We start from the raw sequence: 27,093 nt of genomic DNA, 5'->3' as shown, positions 1-27,093 counted from the left end.
ATGGGGACGATATGGTATAGGGGGTGGATATGGTCTCTTTTTATTAATGACCCTAATGTTAAAGCTGATATTATACATAATGAAAATTGGGCTCTTTCCTTTCCTTTTCTTACTAGTTCAAACCAACTAGTAATAGTCGTGGGTGGTACCATCTATACGAATGCTAATATCCAAGAAGAGGCTGAAAAACAAAAACAAGAAGTAAATAACTTTTTTTCGGAAGTAAAAATTCGCAGCGAAATTATAACTATTCATTGCGATACTAATTGGAGAGAAGTAGCCAGCGAGATTTATTGTTTAGTTGTCTTAGAACAAATTTTTAAAAAGCGCAAAGAAGTTGATGAATATTATTACTCATTGGAAATCACTCAAGACCGGGTAGACTAATTGGCAAAAAAAATATGAGAAAATTATAGGGAGGAAAAAAGAAGATAGAGAAAAATTTGAAAAAGAGATTATCGTTAAAGCCAATGAATTTTTGGAATCCAAAAAAACTTTTTTAAATTGTCGACAAAGAACCATTAAAGAGTTACAAAATTGTTATAATGAATTAGCAGGTTCTAGTGGTTATGCCGCTATCGAAGAAGTTGGTAGAGCTGTAAATAGTGTGGGAGAGATTGAACTAACTTTCGGAATTCCTAAAGCTTTAGGAGGATTAGTCACGGCTGTAAGCAATTACTCTAAAATAAGGTCTATTACCGAAAGCAATAAAGCATTTCAAGAATATCTAATATATGATAATAATAATATCTTACCTTCTTTTAACGAAGTTTATGCATCTTTGCTCAAGCTTATTCAAGAAAATGAAGATTTAGAAATTTGTTCTAGAGTTAAGAATGCTCTGGAATTACAAAACGGAAAAGTTGAGTTATTTAATGCTAACTATAAAGTCTTCAAGAGTCAAAGGCTTATTTTCCCAAATATCTGTATCAATGTCGAAGAGATGGAGAATACAATTTTATTGTTGAGCAAAAATCTTAAGGAATTAAAGGTAGAGTTAGAAACGCAAAAAGAAAATTTCGGAAGTAGATTTGAAAAGAATTAAAAAATATTCCAGAAATTCAAGCTCAGGTTCAACTTATCCAGCAAATGGAAACATTAGTTAAGACGTTTAGAGACGAGTTAAAGAGTAAAAGTAAATTTTCTAATAAGTGTAAACAAAGAAATAGTGAACTACGTCAACTCTTTACAAATCTTCCTTCTACTTCTAAGGAATTTAGTAATGAGTTGGAAAAAATAAAACGTGGATTAAGCAAAAAAGAGTTAATTGAGCAAAAAATCGAAGAGCTTTATCAAACCAATGACAAGTTAAGACAATTAAACATGAATACGATCATTTTTATTTAACTATATCATATTTATAATTAGATTTTGATTAGTTAATCAACTTAACGACCTCGTTATCTCAGTTTTATTTTATTTCTTATGTAAAGAGATCTAAATGTTATCAAATAAAAATTAAATGCTCTTTATTCCATTTTTAGGAAAAGAAAAAATTTTTTTGTACATTTTTTGCATCTTACCAAATATAAAATTATCATACATTTTATTTTATTGTGTTATGTATTCTTCTTGAACGGTTAGATAAAATGTATATTATATGATATGTATTTGATTTCATTGGACTAGACATTTATTAATGTAATTTTTTGTTTGAATCGGCTCGAAAGTTACTAGATAGTAAGCATATCTCATTCCGGCCATGGATGATATCTTTAATTTATTACGTTGTATTTTTAGTTACCAGGAAACGGAACCGTCTAATCTTTGCGATTTCATTGGCTACCGATCATGTGAGGGACAAGAAATTTACATGATCGATTGATCGATCATTTTTCGTAGTGCGTTAGACATATATAAGCCCTGTTCATTTTTAGATCGTATCGGATTGACCGAAAAAATGTATAACCAATCAGATCATAGTTACAATTGAGCACAATTTTTGATTGATCGGATTGGTTTATATATCCATAATAGCTTATAGGGCAAAAACACGTAGTTGTTGTTTATTATGTTTATTATAAAATCGATCAGGGAAAAACACCAATTTTTGTAGATCGGCTTGACTGACCGCTGACCGCATCAGTAACCAATTATTTTGGGGTACAAATTTGCGATCAATCCGGTCCGATCTAGAAATGAACAGGGCTATAGTCCTTTGCTTCGCTACGGACAATAATAGGTTGACTTTAGATTTGAATTTGCTGCAGTTCTTAGACGAATTGTATCTTAAAAAAAGTAGTTTACTATGAATTTTGAAATGAAAAAAATATTTCAATTAATAATACGAGTCTTGCCCGGTTTCATAAGAAATCAGTTTCTTTGTCCTCTGAGTTTCCTTTGGAAACGTTCTCTTTAGAGACTAACCCGAACAAAAAAAAACTCAGTTTCTTTGAAATATTTTCATTATTTTTTTTTTAATATATGTATTTTTTCATTTTTTACCGTAGATTGAGTGATTCGAATCTGTAGATTCAGTATCATCATCAAAATTGATATATCTTATCCATCCCTATTTTTTCGAATAGAATAAAGATTTTCACGGCTCTATGGGTTTGCACGTATAATCATTTCACTTAGTATCAAGAACTGAAGTTGGATAATAAAATCATAAACTTGATTTGTCTTTTTCAGTTTTCACCAACTTTATCACTAATCACACTTTTTTTATTAGTCATAATTATATAATATAGACTACACCAACGAAGTAGCTTTTAATCAGTTCACCAATGTCCATTTCACCTCACTTTGTATATTTAGCTGTAACAAGATCATGTAACGGAATCCATAACGTATGTCGTTTACCTTATCAAATATAAATTTGTATACAAATTTCATTGTAAGAAATGCTCTTATGATCGAAACCATATAAGAACAAAGAATACAAAGTAGAAAATTTGGACGGAAATACGGGAATGCATACACCATTTGATTATTAAGTCAGTGTTTCTCGTTTCCGAAGAGAGTTACAAAGAAGGATTACACATGAAATGCATATTTAGACAGTTATCTACACGCCTTGAGCATTTTCCTAGTAAATGAATTTTCTTTATTGCTTCGTGAACTCAGTTGTTCATTTCGTGAACTCGGTTCACAAAGTTGAGACGATCAAATACTTCCAGAGTGTTGATTAATGTATGATGACGTAACCGATCAGAGAACATTTTTTTCCTAAACCGTTTATTTGACTTATCTTAATTTTCTTCAACTAAATTATTACTGCGACTTCATGATTAACAAATTAGGAATAATGTCAAATTCATACATGTGTGCATAACACTTCAATAATAAGTAATATACTTAGTCTCTTTTCCTATTTTCGAAAACGACTTTTAATAATCGACTTACATCTTCATAATACCTGTTTACATTCTGTTCTCTTGTATAATTCGACTCCATTTTGGCTTTATTAACTCCTTCTATTTAGTACGTTATCTGATGAAAAAATTTTGTACAAGGAATCGGGAAAAGAGTTTTTCATTTTTCGCACGAAATATTAAATAAACAAGTTCTTTAATTTATTATAATTTATACTGAGTTGCATTAGAACAAAAAAATCAGAATTTTCTTTACAATCTATTTAATTTAAACGCAGTTTCTCTACTACAAACAATAGAAAAAATTTATTAGTATAATATATATATCATATATAGTAATCATATGGTAAAAATCAATAAAAAGTAGCTTTATTCAGAAATAATGACAAATTATAATTTTTAATTCATATAGTGTCATTTTTTTTTTACCAAAAAAGAAAAAAAAAATCTTACAAAAAATTAATAAATATGACAATATTATTTAAAATTACTCTACGTTTTTCATTATTACTCATATTTGCATGTACATGATCAATAATCAGAGTCATCTAAAAATTTTTTTACTGAAAAATCTATATTGATTTGCAAACATGGGAAAAAATCCAATATATTTCTAATATATAAATCGCGTCTCAATTGTCTCATGTATAAAAGCGTATTATGCATGACCTCATGTATAAAATGATCAATAATCATGAGTCATTGAGTCATCTAAAAATTCTTTTACTAAAAAATCTCTATTTATTTGCAAACTCCCTTTGTATGACTCAAAAATAATATATTTCTAATATATAAATCGCGTCTCAACTCTCAAAGCGTGTTATGAGAATGAGTCATGACACAAAATTTTTTATACTCTGATGCTCTGAGATACTCTGACTATAGCAAACTCCGTGGGAAAAAATCTTTTGTATGACATAATTTTTTATATAAAATACCTTTCCATTCCACCCAAAAAAAATCTTTAAAAAAATTCATCCTCTCTCTTTTGTCCCATTTCCTTCTCTTCCCACCTCATTTTTATTATTTCCAAATAACCTATCCTCTCTTTTTTTATCTCTTCTCTCCTTTTACAATGAATATAATTGGTATATATATATATATATTTTTTATGTAATATAAATTTATGTTCGTCTCAAATTGATAAAAATTAATTATATATTTTTTAAAAAATTTTATAGATTATTCATTAACTTTATCTGAGATTCCTTATGATAATTATTGCTATTATCCGATAACTTCAGATTTGTCAACAATTTCAGATGTATCAATTTCATCAATTTCAAATGCATTAAGTGATAATAACAATTCATCTGAGATTCCTTATGATAATTATTGTTATTATCCAATAACTTCAGATTTGTCAACAATTTCAGATGCATCAATTTCAAATGTATCAATTTCATCAATTTCAAATGCATTAAGCGATAAAAACAATTCATCTGAGATTCCTCATGATAATTATCTGATAACTTCAGATTTGTCAACAATAATTTCAAATGCATTAAGCAATCATAACAATTCATCTGAAATTCCTTATGATAATTATCCAATAACTTCAGATTTGTCAACAATAATTTCAAATGCATTTAGCGATAATAATAATTCATCTGAGATTCCTTATCATAATTATCCAATAACTTCAAATTTGTCAACAATTTCAGATGTATCAATTTCATCAATATTAAGTGATAATAACAATTCATCTGAGATTCCTTATGATAATTATTGTTATTATCCGATAACTTCAGATTTGTCAACGATTACAGATGCATCAATTTCAGATGTATCAATTTCATCAATTTCAAATGCATTAAGTGATAATAACAATTCATCTGAGATTCCTTATGATAATTATTGTTATTATCCGATAACTTCAGATTTGTCAACAATTACAGATGCATCAATTTCAGATGTATCAATTTCATCAATTTCAAATGCATTAAGCGATAATAACAATTCATCTGAGATTCCTTACGATAATTATCCAATAACTTCAAATTTGTCAACAATTTCAGATGCATCAATTTCAGATGTATCAATTTCATCAATTTCAAATGCATCAATTTCAGATGCATCAATCTTAGATGCATCAATTTCAGATGGTACGTATAAAAAGTTTTATAATTTATCTTATAGTACATTATTAAATTATTATTTTTTTCTTTTATTAATGTATCTACAGAACAACCTATAGTTCAGTCAAGCCGTCCTACAGATCATAAACATAAGATTCGAATCTTTACCTTGGAAAGTTTGACTGATTTGCTTAATGGTGTCCGAATTTCCTTTGATGGAAATCATAATGATATGACACAGTCATGGTCTCAAGAAGAGTTGAATGTTCGACGAAGAGTGGTTCAATTTTTTAATATTAGAGCAAAAAAACGAATTATGGCTTCTTTTAAAGCTGTTGATCTAATTGAACAGCCTAAAAATGGTATTTTTGTTTCCTGCCTTTATTGGTATGATAAGAAAATACAATGTGATAAATGGTATTTCACTTCAACGGATTACCTAAATTTACTTGAAAGTCTAACAGGAATTAGACTTACTTCAGATGAAAAGAATCGAATTCGTCGTAATCTTGAAGAATATAAACCAATAACAGTTGGTAAAAATAAGAATGATGGTGATGAAATATATAAAGATTTGATGTCCTATTCATTTGCAAAACCAAGAAATGTGGAGAAAGACATCAAACTTTATGAATGGAGGCACCTGTTACATGCTGTAGAAAAAATTATTAATAAATATGGTAAAAAAAAAAATAATAATTTAAGCCTTTTAATATAATTTTCTTGTTACTTTGTCATAATATAAAAAATATATATATTATATAATTATATAATGTCAAATTAACTACTTGTGGACTTTTATAGCAAAACTATTTTATAAAATTCTTCCTTTAGGATTCATTCTAGCATTAAGAAAGCCAAAGCTTTATAAAGAGATGAAATGGAATCACTTATTTGAATGCCAGGCCTATGAATTGACTTGGCAAAAAATTTTGGAAATTACAACAGAAGAATCTATAATTATGTGTTTAAAACAAAAGCAAATTAGATGTCAAGGTGAAGATTTTATTAGAAATATATTACAAAATATATTAGAAGTTACAAGGTCAGAAAAATTCCAAAAGTTCCAACACTTGGCATTGGAAGTGAAAGTTGAAACTTTCTTAACAACAAAATTGCAAAAAGAATTTAAGATATCTCTTACTGAGGCACAGATACTTATAGCTAATATCTTAATTCGGTTCATTTTAGTATTAAATAATTAATATGGAAACTAAGATGTGAACAAGTTTTATGGGAAAAGAGAAAAGGCATAAAATTACTTCAGAATCCAAAATAAAGGACAAATTAAATCAACTTTCAGATAAAGCAAAAGATATACAAATAAGAAAAGTAGATCGAATAAAAAAGTCAATTCCTTTGGTAAAGAAATCAATGGATAGTACCTTTATAAAGAAATACATATGTGAGGATTGGATTCCAATAAAGAAGAAGTTCGATAAGGTTATATTATACATAAGCAAAAAATTATTGGATTAATAGTTTAAAAAGAAAATAATTTTAATTTTTTATTCTTTTTTAATTTTATTCTTATTTATAATATTATTTACAATTTTATTTTACTTTTATTTTTCTTTTTAGTTTAGTTTTGGTTTATAGTATATTATTTGGTTTAATGTTTAGTTCATGATATTTTATTTTGGTTTAATTTTTAGTTTATTTTGATTTACTTTTATTATTTAATTTTATTCTTAATTTATTTGCAATATAATATCTAATGTTTGATCAAATATATTCTAATAAAATGGTACATGATTCAACATTTTAAAAAAAAAAAATTATATAATGTTCAAAACCCAAATATAAAAATATTAAAGAACAGTAATATTATAAAAATATTAAAGTGAATAGTTATAACATAAATCCTATAAATATACATATAATCCTATAAATGCTGAAATGCATAATATATGATAATCATATTTAAAAATCTTATTTATTATTTTACAATAAAATTTCTTTACTGATCTTTCTAAAATACATGGGTATTTTCTCTTTGGTATACACAAGATAGGTGATCTTCTGTGCCATTCATCAATTATGTTTATTTTGTATATGTTTAACTATTTGAGAGGCATTGCCTTACAGTAAGGGTATACTTTTTCATCATCATCATCTTCATCACTATCTTCTTCATAATCTATTTCCTAAAAAATAATGAAATATTAAAAATGAGATATTTAACAACAACTATTATAACATATATTATATTATCTATGCAATAATATCATCAATAGGCCACAATTCTAAAGTAAAACCTGGTAAAATTTTACCATCTTCCAAATCTTCCTATGGCTGTAATTAATGATAAGGATCACCATTCTTATTTCTTTTGTAAACCTGGAGGAAAGTATGTTAAGTAGGGTGGTTGTATCTGATTGGCAGTCCCTAATAAGAGTGACATTAAATTCATTAATTCCTATTCATTTCTTGATAGACTATTTATAAATTCCTTTTTGCTAATTAATCGTTACAGTGACCTGTGTTACTCATACATCAGTGCTTTTTGATTTGTAGGTATTTTCCTGATAATCAGCAGAACCCATTAATAAGTCAATATGATTAGACAAATCAGTAATATTATTATATTTTTAATTTTATCTATTGCTTCCAAAAGTGTACACTTTTGGTGTTTTTAATAAAAGATGTACAGTACGTTAATAAATAGCTGTGGATTTTGAGCAAAGCAAATATATATATAGTATATATATATATATATATTAATTATTAATGTTAATCGTTAAAAAAATACTGTCTAATTAGTAAAAATATTTAATAAATACATCTAATATTTGAAAATTTTAAAATTTAAATTTTAATAATTAATCTGTCAAGTTTCCTATTCGATTCAATATACTTTTTGCAAATCTTTTATCATAATCATATCATAAAAGATTCTTTTGACCATTTTAATTCCATAATAATTAAAATATCCAAGAATAAAATATTAAAAGATACATGTTTTTTACTTGAGAACATATATAACTGAACTCTTGTCACTTGGTCTGTACATTATTAATAAATTTTCTTTTTGGTATTATTTTACTCTATTTATTGATTCGTTTATTTAATACTGGATCAAAATTATTAGCATACTTTAGATAATTTATTAAGTTGATGCTATGTTACCTTTTTATCGATGATTTAATTTATTAAATTTGTATTGCTCAGGGTCTAATTATCTCGCAGTGTAAAGCATCCAATCTGATTATCATGTTTGAGATGATGCGAGTAGCTTAAGTAGCTTGTAAATTTGTCTGTTTTCCTTATCATGTTTTTCTAGTAAATCTTTCTATGTTTTTTATTATTACTCATAATTACACCAATATTTAATTATTGAAAAGATATAATATCTTCAATTAAAAATATTTTATATTCATTTTCATGAACTTTATGACTTAGAACTAAGATGAAAAACTTAAATTATAGCATATATTAGTTTTATTAGGATGAAAATTTTTTGTATAATAGATTTTCAGTATATTGAAATTTTTTTGCTATACCAGATATTTCGATAAACCAGATATTTTTAGTAGAACTGATAGATCTGGTTTATTGAATTTCGCTGTGTACATTCCAGTTATACAAAATTTGTTTGTCATATAATATGCAATGATGCAATTCTTATACTTGTGATCAATACTTTTATGCATAATGTATTTTATATAAATATTATTTTCATATTAATAAAGGCATTTAAAAGGTGTTTAATAATAAGAAAAAAGAAAAAAAGATATTTACTTTATCTTTTTCAATTAGGGAGAATTTTGATATAGCAATGGACCAATGTATTGGTAAAGGTAAAGAATGGGCAATTCTATAATAATGTAATTTTTAATTGTTAGTTTATATTTATTTTTTAACATAAAGAAAGGGCAAAGTCCGATCTATTGTTAGAAAAAAAATTTCTAATGAAAAAAAAATCTGATCTGTTGTTAAAAAAAATTTTTAAATTAAAAAAAAATCTTAAAAATAAATAAAAATTTTTAAACAGTCTATCATTAAAAAAAAAATGAATGAAAATTACTAAACGATTCTATTGTTAAAAAAAATAATATAAAAAATAACTAAATGATCTATTAAAATATAAATACTTGTTATTCCATGGGTATCAATGAACAACTGAAATATTCACTGATGCCTTGGAGGCCCCCTCAAAGGGAGAGGAGCATCAGTGTATATGGAGTATTTATTAGATACCCATGGAATAACAGGTTTATCTCATTATGTATGATGTATACACTGATGGATTTTATACCTTTTTATACTTTTTCTATACCGGTGGAATAATTTACAAAAAAATCTGTCCATCGGTGTATACATAATACTGATGGGATAAAAAAAGTTACTAAACTATCTATTAAAAAAAAATTATTAAATGATCTATCGTTAAAAAAAAAATTGTTTAAAAAATAAAAAAATTAAATGAAAAAAAATCCCAAAGTTAATCTATTATATTTAAAAAAACAAAAATAAAAAAAATTACTAATCATAAAAAGAAGAGCAATATTGATTTTAAAAATTTTACAATTTAAAAAATAATTTAAAATATTTTATGTTAGTAATCAACATGGATTTGCTGATCAACTACTATATGAATACGGAATAGTTTAGGCACAGACAAATCATGTGTTAGACAATTCATATAGGCTAATCTAAACGTTAGGTATGAAGCACCATACTGATCAAAAATCCTGGATAGTTACCCTGGATGCATTTAGGATAGTACCCTGGATTTATGACCGGCTACTCTGGATTAATCCCTAGTTTATGTATTAATTTTCATTCTCCGGACAATTAAAACTGATTTACAGCTGGTGTAAGACCTAAGCCCGTAATAAATCATGTTGCCACCTTAGGCTTAACAAAATAATACTTTTATTAATAATATAAATAAATACAATAATATGCTTGGTTTAATAATACTAAATAATGGTTAAATATTTATCCTAAATTTCAAAAATTATTCTCAAAATTCGTATCCTAATTTTTGGGGAGATCTGATTGATCTGTTATTTAATATAAGAATCTGTATATAATGACTTTTGAGGTATCTCCCAAAATGATCTTTTCATTCATAATTATTCAAAGTCATTTTCTAAATATTTTGATTTAGAATTATTTCATCATGATCTACAATTGCGATTTATCCTTTGTCATGTAGTATTTAACAAATGATGATGTACTGCAATAGTAATTGTCATTTTTTAAAAATTATTTTTCAGTATTGAAAAAATCGAAAATAATAATAAGTGAAATTGATAAATTCAATGAAGAAGATCCAACAAAAATTCTCGATATTAAACAATTATAAGATATTAATTTTTCATCTATTATACATCTTGTATTTAAACTATAATTTACAAAATTTTGTAATCATATTAATAAAAGGTTTAAACCGGTTTTAGTTTCACTATTTTAGTTTCACAATATTAGATTCACAATTTTTTGATATGTATGTGAGAAAACCGAGAAAAAAAATTATTCTTAAAAAATTACGCAGTGCAGAATTTCAACGAAAACATTTTTTATTTTTAATAAAAATGATGAATTCTTTTTTTTTTTGTTAATGTTTGATGACTTTTGAAATGATTACTATGACTACTTGAAATAATTAATAAAAAAATTCGAAAATTATAATAAGAATTTGATGGTAGAAATATTATAAAGAATGAGCGCGAAAATTCCCTAATTAATTTTTTTCCGATTTGATCAAAAAAATTAAATTAACAATAGGGGATAAAATATATAGAATAAAAAATATATGGGATAAAATATATAAAAACAAAATATAAAATAAAAAATTAATATAAGAAAATGAAACAAATGGGGTGAAGTCATCATACATGACAATGACAATCCATAGTTATATTCATTAAGTGCGCTTTGTTATTTATATATTTAATTTATTTTTAATCCTTGTATCTGCATTACACTTCAATGAGTGGACTTTGTGACGTATTTGTATTTTCATATATCACTTACATTGAAATAATTGAATAAAGCGATTGGAATAAAAACAACTTTATTTAATCAATTGCAATAATTTATAAATATTTATATATGATTATTCATCTTAATAACTAATAATTATTCTTAATAAAGTTAGTAATGGAAATAAATAAATCATCATAACTTCGAACTTCAATATTATATAACTTGAATTCCTCAGACAATTGATTACCATTTTTAATACCCTTAATAGCCAAATATTTAACTCTTTTTCCCTTCATAATATATTCCTTCATATAATGTGAAATATCATCACTATCTCCTCGTAGTCTTATTAATAATTTATTAATAAAAACATCTTGAGAATTTTTTAAGAATGTCCTAAAATCACTTCCTTTAACATTAAGTTCCAAATTTAGGTATTCTAATTTAGAAGGGAGAGCTTGTCCTAGATTATTTAATATGATTGAACTACCATTTGTTAAATGATAATCTTCCTGTATATTGATTGAAAGATAATTAAGATTTTGTTTAATATTGTCAATTAAATCAAATATTTTATAAGTAATATGGTTTTCAAATTCATGTAAATTAAGAAATTTGATATTCTTACAATACTTTATAATTAATTCTAACAATACTTGTTTTATTGATATAGAACTGCTGAAATTTTCCAAATAATCACCAGATAATTGTAATAATTGTTGTAATGTTTCAATTTGTGGTACCTTATCATTAAAAATTAAAGATTTTAATTTAAATGGTATAGTAAAACTATTATTCAAGAAATAACAATAAATAATATGACAATAGAAAGTAATTGTATTCAAGGTATTTGAACAATTATAATCTTTTGATAATAATAATGATTGATATAAAGATGTACAATTCTTACATATTATAATTTTCTTAAGATTTTGATGTAAATGAGTTATTTGTAATACACGATCCATATTTTCATCATAATTGTAGATATAAAGCTTCAAATTTCCAATATTGTGAATAAAATTTTGATTTTGTAAAATTAATTCAAGAATTTCTTTAAAATATGCGCTATAATAAGTACCTGAATTATCAATTTCGAGAGTATGTAATTTTATTTCATTTTCAATAAAAATTTTAAATATTAACTTAGATACCGAATCAAAATGTTTAAAAAGGTAATTAGTTTTGAATTTTGAATTCCTCATAACATAATCAACCCACTTATCAACATAATATATAAACTTATGTGTATTCAAATATTTTAAAAAACTAGGGTAATTGAACAGTGTATTCGTAGATAATGAATTATTAAAAATTTTATATTCATTTAATATTGTTATAAAATCATTATTTAAATTATTATGTAAATAAATTTCAATAAAATCATTGTTTCCGGTACAAATTGAAAATGGATTTTCCCATAATAATGGAATTGTTAAACGACACCATAATCTGTTAACTAAAATGCATGAATATAAAGTTGAATGATCATTCTGAAAAAATTTTATAATTTCATATGTTAATTCAGGTAGATCCCCTGAAAATATTTTTGAACATGACATATTGTAATTGAAAAGGGGGAGGAAGTATCAAATTATACCGAACTGGGTAATTTATATGCGATATTGTCGCACAATTCATGTCGATTAATTGTGTGCAACATGTTTCAATAATTAGGCGCAGTTCTATGGAACGTTACAATTGAACCAAATATTTTTGATTTTACATGGCAATTAATAGGTGATCAATTTTATTAAATAGATTGGTAAAGATTTTTGAAAGAATATTTTTATGAAAGAATTTTTTTTTTATTTTTATATTTTTATTTTAGAAAGCAGGCAGAATGATTAACGCTCACATGATAAGAGGAATGAACTACTCTGTATTTTTCTATGTTTATACTTCCGTGCGTAACGCAAAATTTAAAATTATGTTTTCTCAAGAAATAAATATTGCTCATTTTTGTTCGTTTTACGTTCGCTTATGAGCTTTCTCTGTTATTTCATTCACGATTATTTGTAAGATGCACTTCACGACGTTTAGCAGTCTAAGTATGACATTTAGGATTAATAATTTGGTCTTAGATAATATTAATTTTATTGAATGTATTACTATAGTTAAAAGAAAACCGCTCAGTTCATCTGTTCTGATTCCTAGATACTGATGACCTATATGTAATGATAATTTAATATACCAATATCAGATATATTTTTCCCAAAACAACAGTATCAGTACATAGAGATCCGACTGCATAAAGTTAGACAATTTTTATTAAAAAAAAAGAATTCATGATTATTCAAAAAAAAAAGTCTCAATCACTTCTATTTGATCCCATGTAAATTACTTTGCGTGAATTTTTAATTCGGTTACTATAATCGATTTTAATACATCGCAATATCACGTGATGCGCAAATCACGTGAGTTTTAATAAAAGATCCCAAAAATTAAAACTTAATAGATACAAAAGATCAAAATGTATGATATGCCCAAAGATCAAGAATGTGATATAGCCGATCCGTTTTTATATTCCATTATCTTTCCATGAGAGGCTCTTACTATTTTCGAAATTAGTAACCTCATATCACGGAATTTAACGAATTATTTACATTTTTCTTGAATGGATCCGTGAAAAGCTCATTTTTACAGAGTTTTTACAGAAATGATGGATAGAATTTTTTATAGAAGCAATAACAATTCATGGTCATTTTTACCAATTAAATGATACAGTCACTTCCCTATAAAAAAATTGGATACGTTTTTTATAAAGTTTTTATACGATTTTTTTTCCTTAGAAATAACGTATCATAATAGGATACGGAAAAATGCACAATTCCGTATCACCAAAAATATGGTTTGGATACGGGGATTTATATGGAATTTACATGATTTGATCACTGATTTTATCACGAAATTTATACGATTTGGTCACTGAATTTACTATTTGTATTACAGTTTACTATAATTGTATTTACATAAATCTAATTTCACTTTATTAAATTAAATAAAAAATAAAAAATAAACAAAGTACAAATACATTATGAAAATTCCCTCTTTGTTAAAACCACCTATTGCAACCTAAATTATCTATAAGTTCAGGTTCATTTGGAGTCAAACAACCTAAAAGAACAAAAAAAAGAAACATAAGAACGTCTAACTCAATTGGAAACAAAACCCCCCTTCATATAGTATCTGCAATCGTCCAAGTCACCAAAGGTCAGCATTCCTACAAAAAAAGAAAGAGAACTCCAGAATGTCTGACCTACATAAATGAAAAGAATTATGAAGCATCTGATGAAAAAGAAACCAAAACAACAAAATAAATCCAAAACTGACCTACAAAAAAAGAAGACTCTAAAGCAACAAAACTGAAACAACCTACAAAAAGAAAAGAATCTGAACCCAACATACAAAAAAACAAAAAAATTTGAACTGACTTAAAAAAAGAAAAAAATCCTGAATCATCCTACAAAAAGAAAAGGACTCCCAAACTGATCTACAAAAAAAAAAAAGAAACTGAATATTCTCACAAAAAAAATCTGCTGGCCTATGAAATTAAATATAAATAAAGAAGAAAGGGGAATAAAGAATAAACCAAAAAAAATATTTTTTAAAAAAGAGGGATAACGAAGTTAGGAAAGTTAAAAAAAAAAATTTTTTTTTAAAGGGAGGACGTCAAAGTTAGAAAAATAAAAATTTTTTTATAAAGAGGAAATAGAAATAGAAAGAAGAAATAAAAGAAAAAATTTTTTTTTAAGGGAGTGACGGATCGTTTATCCTAATTTGGAAATTTTCATCAAAAAAAAATTTTTTTTCAAAGGAGAGTGACGAAAAAAAATTTTTTTTAAAGTGAGGTACGAAAAAAAAAATTATTTTTAAAAGGGGGTGACGAAGAAAGAAGAAAAATTTAGAAAAAATAACAAAAATAAGACAAGAGAAAGAGAAAGGAAAGGAAAGACAGAAAGGAAGATCAGAAGATCAAACTCATCAAAGTAAGGGTTTATATAAAAAACAAAAAACGTATCATAACAAAACAATAAACAATCATGTGATCTCGTGTTATGATGGGTAAAATTATCTTAAGTTTAAAAATTCCGTATACATTCCGCATGATTAATTTTTTCCGTATACATTAGTTTTTTTAAAAAATGTTCAAAAATGAATTGCTTATTAAATATACGGAATTTGTATACGGAATCTATAAAAACGTACATAAAATGTATACAAAACGTATCCTTTCCGTATACATATTTCTTATAGGGCTTCTATTTATTAAAAGAATCAAAAAAAATCCTTTTTCTTTTTTCTTTGAAATTTTAAATATTAATTAAGCCGCTCCAAATTAACCTCCCTCTATTTTTGAAAATTTCAAAGGTAATTTAAACATATATGTTCACATATGTTTGAAGCATCCCCTCTCTTTTCTAAAATTGAGTGGTACCGAATATTTCCGATTTTACCGAAAATTTCCGAAATTTAAATGTTACAGTATGTTTGTTTAAATTAGTATTCCCTTTAAATTTTTGGACCGGAAAGGACGTTAAGCTAATTATTAGTTTTGTATGGCCTGATTGGATAGGGATGTTAGAACATCTAGAATATCGCCAAGCGAAACTGCGAAGCAGTTCCGATGATATTATAATATCACTAAAACTGAGAAGCAGTTCAGATGATATTTAATATCACTATCCAATAATTGCGGACGTCCAAGAACATGTCTATAAAAATAAATAAATTTAATAGACCATCTTTTTTATTATATATTTATGTTCATAGGTTTATTTGTGCTTTAGTTTAAAAAAAATAACATTATGTCGAAAAAAAAGCATGATCCTATTTGGTTTCTTAATAAAGGCAAATAATGGTATTAAAGATCCGAAATTAGAAAAAAATTTTTCATTATTAAAAATAGATAAAAGAAAAGGCTGTGGAAGGTTAAACGGAATTCTATCATAAGACAAATTGATTTTGATAGTATACTTTCCTAAAATGGGGAACAAATCAAAGATGCTGATCATTTTCAAACGTTAGCCCGAGATTTGTTTATACGCCAAAGTACATTTATTTTTTTTATGTATAAACGAAATATTTTTACCAGCAAAACTTTATTTTTTTCGATCAAAAGTTCCTTTCATTGATACAATACATTCATTATTATGTTAATGATAAATAGCGCTTATCCTCTACAATAATAATATATATAGACATTATTTTCTCTTTTTCCTCAAGTATTTCAGATATCGAAAAAAAAACATCAAAAAAAATATGTTTCAAGAAATACCGCTGATTAGATTTTCATATTATGTACGTTTAATTATTAAAAATAATTTTGTTACATTTATAATGAGCAAGTAAATTTATTTATTTTTAATTTTTTTTTTTTAGTACAAGAAAATAGGAAAATGGATAAGGAAGAAGTGCAATAATGTTGCACCAATAAAGCGAAATACACCAAATAAAAAAATAGATACATCAACACTAAATGAAAAACCAACATTAAATGAAAAAATAAATACATGTGAAAAATCAACTTTAAATGAAGAAACAGATACATCAACGCTAAATGAAAAATCAACTCTAGATGGAAAATCAGATACATCAACGCTAAATGAAGATACATCGAATGAGACAGCATTAAGTGAAAAAACAGATAATGAAGAGAGGGAAAACACGCCGTCAACTAAAAGAACCTTTAATTCTCTGAGAACCTTTTCAAAACCCTTTAATTCTCTGGGAACCTTTCCAAAACCCTTTAATTCTTTGACAAAAATCTTTAACTTTCTAAAAACCTTTAAATCTTCGAGAACCATTAATTTTCCAATAATAATCTATTGTGATGAACTTAAACCAATAATATAAGCTTAATGTGTACTCTTTAGAATTCTATTTCATGTGTATTATATGTATAAAATACGTATAATTAGTTTCAAATTTGTTTTTTTTAAAGTGGTTTAAATAATAAACCAATAATACTTTGGCGGAATACATTTTTAAATGTATATACTTCAGAAAATTATTTAATAAAGTGGTATTATTAAAAGAGTTTAATATACTTAATACAGTAACTAACTAATCACAAGTAAATTGTATAAACATTTTTAAACGTTTCATAAAACAATAAATTCAACGATGTTCTTTTATAAAAGGTATACTTTAATTTCCAGTTAAAGCAAACTATTCGTATATTAAATTATTTATACTAACATTCCAAAAAAGTAAATCACTTACATATCAAGTGTTGAAAATAACTGAAAAAGTAAAAAATATATTACTTTAAACGATGAGTTACACAAGTTTTTTTATTTATTTAAAAAAAGGACTGAACACCACTGAACCTTAAGAGAGGTCTAGAAAAAGGATAGATTGATAGACCTAAAAAACCCCATGATTAATAATGAATCTAAATTAGCTATTAAAAGAAGTCGGTTTTGCCAAGTCATATAATGAATCAGAGATATTTACGATTAAAATTTACATAGAATGCCATAAATATTAACGAAATTTCCAGCTTCCGGATTCGATTATTCATCTTATTTTGGTTAGAACTCTTGTTTGAAGTAGGGATAACTAATTCGGACTAACCATTCGAAAAGTTGTGAAATTTAATCTTTTTAATTGTTTGTAACATATAAAAAATGAATAAACTCGAAAATATTCAAAAATCCGTGAATTAGACAAAAAAATAGTTGAATGGATTCCATATGATAATTTAGAAAACCTGGAATATTTTAACCGAGAGTGGATTTTCTAAAGTCTATTCAGCTACTTTCCTCGGTATTAAAAATTATGAAGTAATTGAACCTATAAAGAAATTCTTTTATCGTAATACATCAGCATGTTAACAGTAAAATCCTTTCTATAATATTACTTTTTCCCTTTAACTACACTAGACAATCTAACCTGATAAGTTGTTTTGGATTTCCTTCTAATAACATTTCTAAGTTCAATTTCATTTTGTTGTTTAACATAAAATTTCAAATAAAAACTCTGGGGCTGTTCTCTTATAATTGAGAAAAAGATAATGAAGCATTTAGTTGTATTGATGGGTTATTATTAGGTACCTAAATATTAGAGAAAATAAGTAAATCATTTTTTTTTTGTTAGTAAGTAACGCGCACTTCTCTTTATTATATATTTGAATTTATTTACATAAATTAAATTACATATATTATTAAAGAAAATACAGTAGACATAACACTAATAAAATAGGTTATTCTATCTACTAACCCGTCAGCAGGTACCTATACGGCTATACCTAGTACTTTAAAATAAACTAAGGATTATGTAATCTAATCTATTTAATCTATTTAAAACGTATAAGGTGTGAGTTAAACAGGAATTTACAGGATCATAAAATTTATATTTGTTTAATCTGAAATAGTTTGAAACAAAAAATTTAAATCGAATACTAAATTAATTGAAAAAGTTTGACTAAATAATTTCCATTGATGAATTCGCGACAGGAACTCATCGAAATCTGAAATAACCCGCCTTTTCCAACAATAAGAAAAAACCTATTCTTACTTCCCCGTGAATTAGTTTGTTATCATAATGAAAGATTAATCACTATCACTTTTGTCGGCTCTACCGCTATTAGCTTTTGGTTATTCATATTCTTTCGCTAAATTCTGCGTTTAATTTGTTAAAATTATTGATTGTTTCAATGGTCAGGACCGTTGGGTCCGTTGGATTTTCCGTCGCTTCAAAAAATTTGTAATCCTCAGAAGAAGCGCAGGTATTTCCCTTCGGTCTTCCCGGTCTTTTAACAAATCTTTCTTTACTTATTAGTTCGTTGATTTGTATTCTTCCTCCAATGTTCTCTTGCATCTCAGAATCGTAAACTGCCTTCATCAGATCCTGTTCGTTATTATAATAAATTTGGATATGTTTGATTTTGTTGACTTTTATGATTTTAGCAAAGTGGCCTCCATAATTTTCTTTATGCTCCTTTATGACTTTGTATTTTTCCATGTCCACTTTTTTAACGCCTTGCCAACTGTATCTGTTTCTTATTTCTTTAGGATAGTTTAACATCAAACATTCTAAAAAAATACGTTCGTTCATTTATTGTTATAGCTATATATGATCCACCTTCCTTGTAAATTGTCTCGTATGATTTAGTGAGGCGAATCTTAGCTCTGACGGTTTTGTATTTATATTGACGTTTGACCGATAATTTTTCTACATATTCCACATTCTTTAAGCTTTCGTAAATATCTTCGTCCGTAATCATGCCACGTGAAACTTCGGCAAAATGTTGATCCAGATAAACCATATAAAAAGTTGGAACATTGACGATCATTCCATTCTTTGATGTTTGTGTTGCTGATTTTTTTTCCGATTGTTGTTACGTTTCCTAGGGGGTGATTTTTTTTTTGTTTGAATCGAATTATCACTACCATTTTTGCATTGTCAACTCACTTCTATTTGCTTATCCGTTCTTTTTCCGTTTTCTCGTTTTCTCTGATATTATTCGTTCTTGGCGGTACATCAATTTTTAATTCTTTATTCAATTTTTCCAAATTCTATAATAGTCTCCTCGTACATTTTTATTTCGTCCTTTTCTGTTACTTCAGTTTCCAATTTGCTTCTAGCTCACGTGATGTTGGTTGTTGCTGCGCTCACTAGAAGGATTGTAGTTGTTCTCAAGATTGGTACAGAAGATCAGCATAAGTCAATCAATTCATTAAAAATGGCAATGACAGAATCGTCTTGTTCTAGATTTGTTTTATTATAAAACAAGGAATAGATGATTAAAATATGAAAGTCCTCTATTTCCTTTGTAAAACATTGAATTAGGTTTTTTTCTAATTTCATTATAACAATTTGAGAGTAAACGCGTTTTATTTAGCGTTTCGATAGTATAAATAGACAAAATTTTGTTTGGCGTGCGGCACATATCAGCACATGATTGTGGCGTGGATTTCGACCAAAAGAATTATCAGAACTTGAATCACACTGGGTTCAATCAATTATTAAATCGCTCTTAAATTATTATGATGTAGTTTGCCACTCAAATTGCCGATCTTCCTGACCAAATCGTTACTAATATAGCGGCTTAAGTGTGGTACCAATTTAGATTTCCGCGATTAAACTTAATCTGTAGTGCCTCTCTAAATTCTCTGTCTTACAATGCATGTAATGTTTCCCGCATGCTAAACTAAATGATTATCATGTGATTGCGCTTATACTATGCACGCTGAGAATCGATTACACCATTACTTATAAAAATGAATCAATGTTCCTACAAACAATTTACAAGGATTTACTTTCTTCTAATTTTTAACCATGTCAGTAGGCGTTTACAATATCCCGTTTATAACTGATATTTTGCTCGATGCACTCTTAAAAGTATAATCAATTTCTTTAATTTTTAAACGGTGACGGACTCTATAATATTACTGCGTCTTTCAATTATTATTCAATTCTTAACTATCAGAACTATGTATTATTATTGCTGAGCACTTGACTGCATAGAGCTGCTAGTTTTGAACGATTACCTTTGGCCGCAGTTATTTTAAAAATTACGAAACCAAACGAATTATATTAAAATTTTTTTCTGTATATGTACAGGAACTACAAACTGGTAGAAAGGTCGTTATCACTATCAAAAATTTTACTTCACAAACTCTTGAAAAACCTAGAGTATATTACGTATCTGGAACATCTCAATTCGGGCTCCCGACTCCTCCAGTCTCGATGGGTAGAGGTTTAGTTTGGGGTGCACGTAAGACTGAATATTCACCTAAAGGAACTGCAGGAGTTATTGTGTACCATATCAAAAATTGTAATTTATCTTTAGCCTTTATGTGGAGTGTTCCACTTGTCTATTTATTTTATTCAAATTGGTGGAATCTTAAAGTTTATGAAGGTTTGATCGAACCTGATGAAGGTAACAACTCCAATCTCGAGTTTTTTTGATTATATAAACTTATTATCGTAATACTTATTTATCAATATTTATTTACCATTGTATTATTGAACACTAGACTTGTTTTGGAAGATGTACTATGACAACCCTAATCAAGGAAACGGCAATCCTTTTAGCGGTAAACTAAGCGGTGGTTGGAGTTACGAGGGATCAATGGGAGATGCAGGTCAATCTACTGTCGTTATTAATTTTCAAGATAGTAAAAGTTAAAAAGACCACTCTCTCAAATTTTTATTTTAATGGACGAAATATATTTTATTTTTGTATTTTTAGGGGCTTCTTAAATAAAATAACAGTAATGATTTCAAAATATTACGTTAACTTAGTATTTTTCGGTATTTTTTTACCCAAATCAATATCCTACATACTAAAAGTAATATTACCAAAAACTTAAAATTATTTTAAATAAGTTAAGATCGGATTTCTTTATCTAATAAGAGCACGTTTATTCAGTGGGTTTTCAAACATCTATTTTGATACTAGCGTTAGAGGCATCTTTGATAATAGAAAGTAACTAGTGTTTGGATCCGAAGCGGTTTTATCCGGTTTTTATCCGGTATCCGTTTCGGTTAATTCAGGATGGAACTATCAGAATTACCAATTTTTTGATTCATAATATATTAAATATTCTGGTCGAAATTATAGTCTATTCAGAACTGAGATTTACAATCTTTTTTCGGCAATAATCTCATTTAAAATATTTAAGATTTTATCCGGATCAAAACACTAAAAGTAACCAGTTGTAAAATTATAAAGATATATTACATTTCGCAAATGTTTAGCCCAAGAGGATTGAGAATTGTACTTCACATCTAATATCACTTCAATTTTGCCGTAAAGGATCGAAAAAACTTTGATATATATATTTAGATATGTATCTAAATGAACCAATAGAAACTGGTGACTGATTTTTTGATCAAATTATCTTTCAATTTGCCCTGAAGCCTGAACTCATCCACATTTTCGATTTGATAACGAAAAAAAAAAGCATAGTATTAGAAATGTAACACAGTAATAGTGTAAATAAAGAAGAGTTGATAATATTTCCAATAGAAACTTTTCAGTTTTAACACTAAGTATTTTCCATAGTCTCATAACACTAAATTTCCAAAGTTTCGATTTGACTATATCAGAATCAGCAATTTTTACTTTTAACAGGTATAGTTTCTAAGGTAGGAACCCGAAAAATATTAAAATAAGTAACTAAGTCCAGTCAAAAAAAATTTACTATTGGTTGTACGTATTTTTTCAGGGTCGGAATTATGATAGTGTCAGTTATAAAACAGGAAATAAATTCTGGCCAACGTTATTGAAAATTGTGATTAAATTATTTTTTTTACAAATACCTACTTTTTGATAATTAAACTTAATAAGCAGTAAGAGTGTCACAGGAGTGCCCAATTCATGATTTTATTCTAATGATGCATCAGGCTTCGGGAAATTTTTATAATGTATAAATGAAATTATTATTTTTGAAATTACAATCAATTAATTCATCACAAATATAAAAAAATTCAATAATTTTTTACTACATAAAAATTTTAGTAAATTCATAATAATCTTTTTTATTTTTATGAACTGATTATTGCTTTTAGTTGGGAAATTTCAGCCTGGACGCTATTTTAATGTATTATTACATTATATATTTTGTCCCTGTCGTATCTGTAACTAAAACAGCTGGTATGACTATTACCATACTGGTTATTATTGATATCATAACTGAAAGTAAAAATAACAAAAAAAATTCTGGAAAAAAACTCCGGTAAATCATTTTTCTAGTTTTTATTGAAGAAACTCAGACACTTGTATGACGTGACCATTTTTCTGAAAAATTTTTTATAGGGATACTGTAACATATCATATCTCTGTATATGTAACTTGTGAAGCCATTTTGGCCAAACTTGTTAATTTATTGGATAGTAGTAAAATAGTGATAAAAATTAGGAAGGATTGCTTGTTTAATTTTTTATTTATATACAAAATGCAGTACTAATACAAGTTACAACAAAAAATTGATAGAATGATTCAACTACATAAATAAAATTTTACATATTTAATTTTTATGTAATATATAGATCATTGTGCCTTGAAATATCCGTGCAAGAAAATATGACTGATAACTTTGTAGGATTGAAAGCTGTATAATAAATAGTCATTAGATGTTATATCGGTCATGACCATTTTCACCAATCAATGAAGGCCCCTGTGACCGATATATATAGCCCTACATCAATAAATGTCATCATGGCGGATTTATAAAATACCCCCAAAATTTGTCCGTCATGTCAAATTAAATAAATATTTGACAGTATTTTAGTCACCAAATTTCTATTTAAGTCCCAAATTTATTAGTGAACAGTCAAAAATGGGCTCTAAAAAATTTTTTTGCACCTCAAATCTTGCGTCTAACCAATTTTCCCATTATCTAACCAATTTTTCCAGAGAAAAAAGTTTAATGTTTCTGTAAGTTAATTTTAATTCCCGAGGGCGCAACAGGTTGCCAAATTTCATAAATCCGCCGCAATGCGTTATCGTTCTGACATTTTCAATCATACATTTTAAAATTAATAACACCATAAATAGGCTTTCTAAAAATTCCACTTTATATAAGTTTTATTTAAACTTTTCTTACAAAATATTCACTGACACCATATTTTTTTACTCCACTTCATTATATCAATCATGTGTTATTGCTATGCCTAATAAAAATATCGGTCTATGAAAATCTGCATGATCCTATTGGGCTGAACGATAATATCAAATATATTTTAAAATTAAAAAGTCATAGGTAAATTTTTCTGCTAATTTCAATTGTGCATTTTTTTATAAAAGTTCAGCTTGCAGATTATTAGAAACGAAATAATTTTAGAAATATCATACTTTTAATAATGAATAAAATCACATCTTATTACTTTTTCGCTATATATTATTAATATTAAAACTAATAATGGTAAATTTATGATCTTTCCATACTTCTTTTAAGATCTATTTAAACAGCTAAAACTCATTCTAAAAGAAATCTACAAATTTAGGGAAAAAATTTATCAGCTGAAATTTATGGATAATGAAATTTCTTTAGCTTGTAACAACTTTTATTTATTCTCATATGAATATAAAATAAATAAGAAAGTATGTGACTTGTAAGATCATATGATTTTACTTTAACAGCTATAACAGTATAAATAATAATAGTCGGATACTAAAAATATCCTCTGCTAAGTTTATTTATAATTCTAAATTTTTGCTTGTGAAGTAAAAAGTTAAGAAACATAGTATTATGCAAAGAAAATTAACAATTAGAAAAAATTATCATTCATGCGAAAAAAAGATTTACCGATTCATTTTTTTAAGCCACCAATCAAGAATATCTGGAGTCTATCAAAATCTCTTAAGTTTTCTCAAAATTAAATACCTCATATTTAACAATAATTTCTTTGGAAATTATAATTATTTCTAAGCAGTAAGCAAAGCATCATTTCTGAAAATATTTACGTTTGAAGTTATCAACCAATTTTCACCAACTGATTACTAAGAATATCGACTTACTTTTATTTTTTATTTTATTAACTTATGAACCTAAAGAAGACCCCCGAAAAATGGTGGTAGGAAGAATAATCATGTAGATCTCCTTTTTTGGATAACGTTGGCCAGAATTTTATTTCCTGTTTTAGTAACTGACTGACACTATCTTAATTCCGGCCCTGAAAAAATGCGTACAGCCAATAATAATATTTTTCGGGTTCCTAACTCAGGAACTATACCTGTCAAAAGTAAAAGTTGCTGATCCTGATATAGTCAAATCGAAACTTTGTAAATTTAGTGTTATGAGACTATGGAAAATACAGTATTAAAAATGTAACACAGTAATCGTGTAAGCAAAGAAGAGTTGATAACATCACTTCCAATAGAAACTTTTCATTTTTAACACTATGCTTTTCTTTCATTATCAAATCGAAAATGTGGATGAGCTCAGAGCGAAATTAAAACATAAGTTGATCAAAAAATCAGTCACCAGTTTCCATTGATTCATTTAGATACATATCGAATATAGATATCAAAGTCTTTTCAATCATTTATGGCAATGAAGTAATATTAAAGGTGAAGTACAATTCTCAATACTCTTGGATTAAACGTTTATGAAAATGTAATATATCTTTATAATTTTACATTTAGTTGCTTTCTATTATCAAAGATGCCTACGTCTAACGCTAGTACCAATGCAAAATAGATGTTTGAAAATCACTGAATAAACGTGCTCTTATTAGATAAAGAAGTTGATCTTAATTTATTCAATATAATTATCAAATTTTGTTAAAGTTTTTGGCAATATTATTTTTAGTATGTAAAATATTGATTTGAGTAAAAAAATACCGAAAAATACCAAGTTAACGTAATATTTTGAAGTCATTACTGTTATGTTATTTAAGAAGCCCCTAAAAGTACAAAAATAAAATACATTTTGTCCATTAAAACAAAAAAACCAAGTACATCTCATCCATAAAAATATTTAATTTGTATATTTTGATAAGTCACTATCTTTGAGAGAGTGGTCTTTTTAACTTTTACCATCATGAAAATTAATAACGATAGCAGATTGACCTGCATCTCCCATTGATCCCTCGTAACTCCAACCACCGCTTAGTTTACCGCTAAAAGGATTGCCGTTTCCTTTATTAGGGCTGTCATAGTACATCTTGTAAAACAAATCTAGTGTTCAATAATACAATGATAAATAAATATTATTAATAAATATTGATAAATAAGTATTACGATAATAAGTTTTATATAATAAAAAACTTAAGACTGGAGTTGTTACCTTCATCGGGTTCGATCAAACCTTCATAAATTTTAAGATTCCACCAATTTGAATAAAATAAATAGGTGAGTGGAACACTCCACATAAAGGCTAAAGATAAATTATAATTTTTGATATGGTACACAATAACTCCTGAAGTTCCTTTAGTCGAATATTCAGTCTTACGTGCACCCCAAACAAAACCTTTACCCATCGAGACTGGAGGAGTCGGAAGCCCGAATTGAGATGTTCCAGATGCGTAATATATTCTAGGTTTTTCAAGAGTTTGTGAAGTATAATTTTTAATAGTGATAACGACTTTTCTACCAGTTTGTAGTTCCTGTACATATACAAAAAAAAAAATTAATATAAGAGCAATCTCATTCGTTTGGTTCCGTAATTTTTTAAAAAACTGTGGCCAAGGATTATCGTTCAAAACTAGCAGCTCTGTGCAGCCAAGTGCTCAGCAATAATACATAGTTCTGATAGTTAAGTGTCGAACGATAATTGAACGACGCAGTAATATTATAGAGTCCGTCACCGTCTTAAAAAGAATTAAACATATTTGAAAAATTAAAGAAATTGATTATACTTTTAAGAGTGCATCAAGCAAACTATCAGTTATAAACGGAATATCGTAAACGCCTACTGACATGGTTAAAAAATTAGAAGAAAGTTAAATCTCTTGTGAATTGTTTGTGGGAACATTAATTCATTCATTTTTATAAGTAATGGTGCATAGTGTAACCGCAATCACATGATAATCATTTATTAGTTTAACATGCAACATTACATGCATTGTAAGACAGAGAATTTAGGGTAATGTGGCGACTCGGTTTAATCGCGAAAATCTGATGAAATTTCATAACTATCTATGTTAAGTCTGGTCAGGTTTGGTCGGCAATTAGGGACTGAGACTATTATTAAAGCGATTAATAACGAACGAGTTTCATCCCAGTGTGATTCTTATTACGATGTACAAAATAAACTATGTATTTTATATAATAAATCTATGATATTCGAAATATTCATGGCGCT

At 26.8% G+C, this 27,093-nt stretch overlaps 7 protein-coding genes across 7 annotated transcripts; 4 read left to right on the top strand and 3 right to left on the bottom strand.

Annotated features, from left to right (window-relative positions):
* On the top strand, nt 1-1,347 carry OCT59_016447 (uncharacterized protein; the record flags this gene model as incomplete). Its single annotated transcript, XM_066132480.1, has 3 exons — nt 1-201; nt 383-991; nt 1,072-1,347. 3 exons carry the CDS (start codon nt 1-3, stop codon nt 1,345-1,347), a joined length of 1,086 nt encoding a protein of 361 aa, XP_066003458.1.
* Nucleotides 1,348-4,392: 3,045 nt separating this feature from the next.
* Nucleotides 4,393-6,113, top strand: OCT59_016446 (uncharacterized protein; the record flags this gene model as incomplete). The annotated part of the gene is made up of 3 exons (XM_066132479.1): nt 4,393-4,405; nt 4,499-5,422; nt 5,503-6,113. The coding sequence occupies 3 exons, from the start codon at nt 4,393-4,395 to the stop codon at nt 6,111-6,113; spliced, it is 1,548 nt and encodes a 515-aa protein (XP_066003457.1).
* Nucleotides 6,114-11,478: 5,365 nt separating this feature from the next.
* OCT59_016445 (uncharacterized protein) lies at nt 11,479-12,894 on the bottom strand (the record flags this gene model as incomplete). Its single annotated transcript, XM_025324179.1, has 1 exon — nt 11,479-12,894. One exon carries the CDS (start codon nt 12,892-12,894, stop codon nt 11,479-11,481), a length of 1,416 nt encoding a protein of 471 aa, XP_025187457.1.
* A 3,531-nt stretch (nt 12,895-16,425) lies between these two features.
* Nucleotides 16,426-17,484, top strand: OCT59_016444 (uncharacterized protein). Its single transcript, XM_025313326.2, has 2 exons — nt 16,426-16,633; nt 16,715-17,484. Exons 1-2 carry the CDS (start codon nt 16,595-16,597, stop codon nt 17,186-17,188), a joined length of 513 nt encoding a protein of 170 aa, XP_025187458.1. The 5' UTR covers nt 16,426-16,594; the 3' UTR covers nt 17,189-17,484.
* A 1,453-nt stretch (nt 17,485-18,937) lies between these two features.
* Nucleotides 18,938-19,300, bottom strand: OCT59_016443 (uncharacterized protein; the record flags this gene model as incomplete). The annotated part of the gene is made up of 1 exon (XM_025324180.2): nt 18,938-19,300. The coding sequence occupies one exon, from the start codon at nt 19,298-19,300 to the stop codon at nt 18,938-18,940; it is 363 nt and encodes a 120-aa protein (XP_025187459.2).
* Nucleotides 19,301-20,617: 1,317 nt separating this feature from the next.
* Nucleotides 20,618-21,470, top strand: OCT59_016442 (uncharacterized protein; the record flags this gene model as incomplete). Its single annotated transcript, XM_066132478.1, has 3 exons — nt 20,618-20,680; nt 20,903-21,221; nt 21,319-21,470. The coding sequence occupies 3 exons, from the start codon at nt 20,618-20,620 to the stop codon at nt 21,468-21,470; spliced, it is 534 nt and encodes a 177-aa protein (XP_066003456.1).
* A 4,048-nt stretch (nt 21,471-25,518) lies between these two features.
* On the bottom strand, nt 25,519-26,748 carry OCT59_016441 (uncharacterized protein). Its single transcript, XM_066132477.1, has 3 exons — nt 26,648-26,748; nt 26,077-26,395; nt 25,519-25,967 (listed from the first exon to the last, which is right to left on the bottom strand). Exons 1-3 carry the CDS (start codon nt 26,708-26,710, stop codon nt 25,816-25,818), a joined length of 534 nt encoding a protein of 177 aa, XP_066003455.1. The 5' UTR covers nt 26,711-26,748; the 3' UTR covers nt 25,519-25,815.
* Between the last annotated feature and the right edge of the window lie 345 nt (nt 26,749-27,093).

Source organism: Rhizophagus irregularis, chromosome 24, assembly GCF_026210795.1.
Source record: "Rhizophagus irregularis chromosome 24, complete sequence".
NCBI classification, from domain to species: domain Eukaryota; kingdom Fungi; phylum Glomeromycota; class Glomeromycetes; order Glomerales; family Glomeraceae; genus Rhizophagus; species Rhizophagus irregularis.
Note: the sequence above shows the minus strand (reverse complement) of the source record. Positions and strands in the feature narration are given on the sequence as shown.

What these genes read in the sequence shown, in the direction of transcription:
- OCT59_016444 (XM_025313326.2), top strand. Translation starts at nt 16,595, where the DNA reads ATGTTTCAAGAAATACCGCTGATTAGATTTTCATATTAT. An exon ending in TGATTAGATTTTCATATTAT is followed by an intron (nt 16,634 to 16,714) that starts GTACGTTTAATT and finishes TTTTTTTTTTAG; the next exon opens with TACAAGAAAATAGGAAAATG.
- OCT59_016441 (XM_066132477.1), bottom strand. Translation starts at nt 26,710, where the DNA reads ATGTCAGTAGGCGTTTACGATATTCCGTTTATAACTGATAGTTTGCTT. An exon ending in TGCTTGATGCACTCTTAAAA is followed by an intron (nt 26,396 to 26,647) that starts GTATAATCAATT and finishes GTATATGTACAG; the next exon opens with GAACTACAAACTGGTAGAAA. An exon ending in TTTGATCGAACCCGATGAAG is followed by an intron (nt 25,968 to 26,076) that starts GTAACAACTCCA and finishes ATTGAACACTAG; the next exon opens with ATTTGTTTTACAAGATGTAC.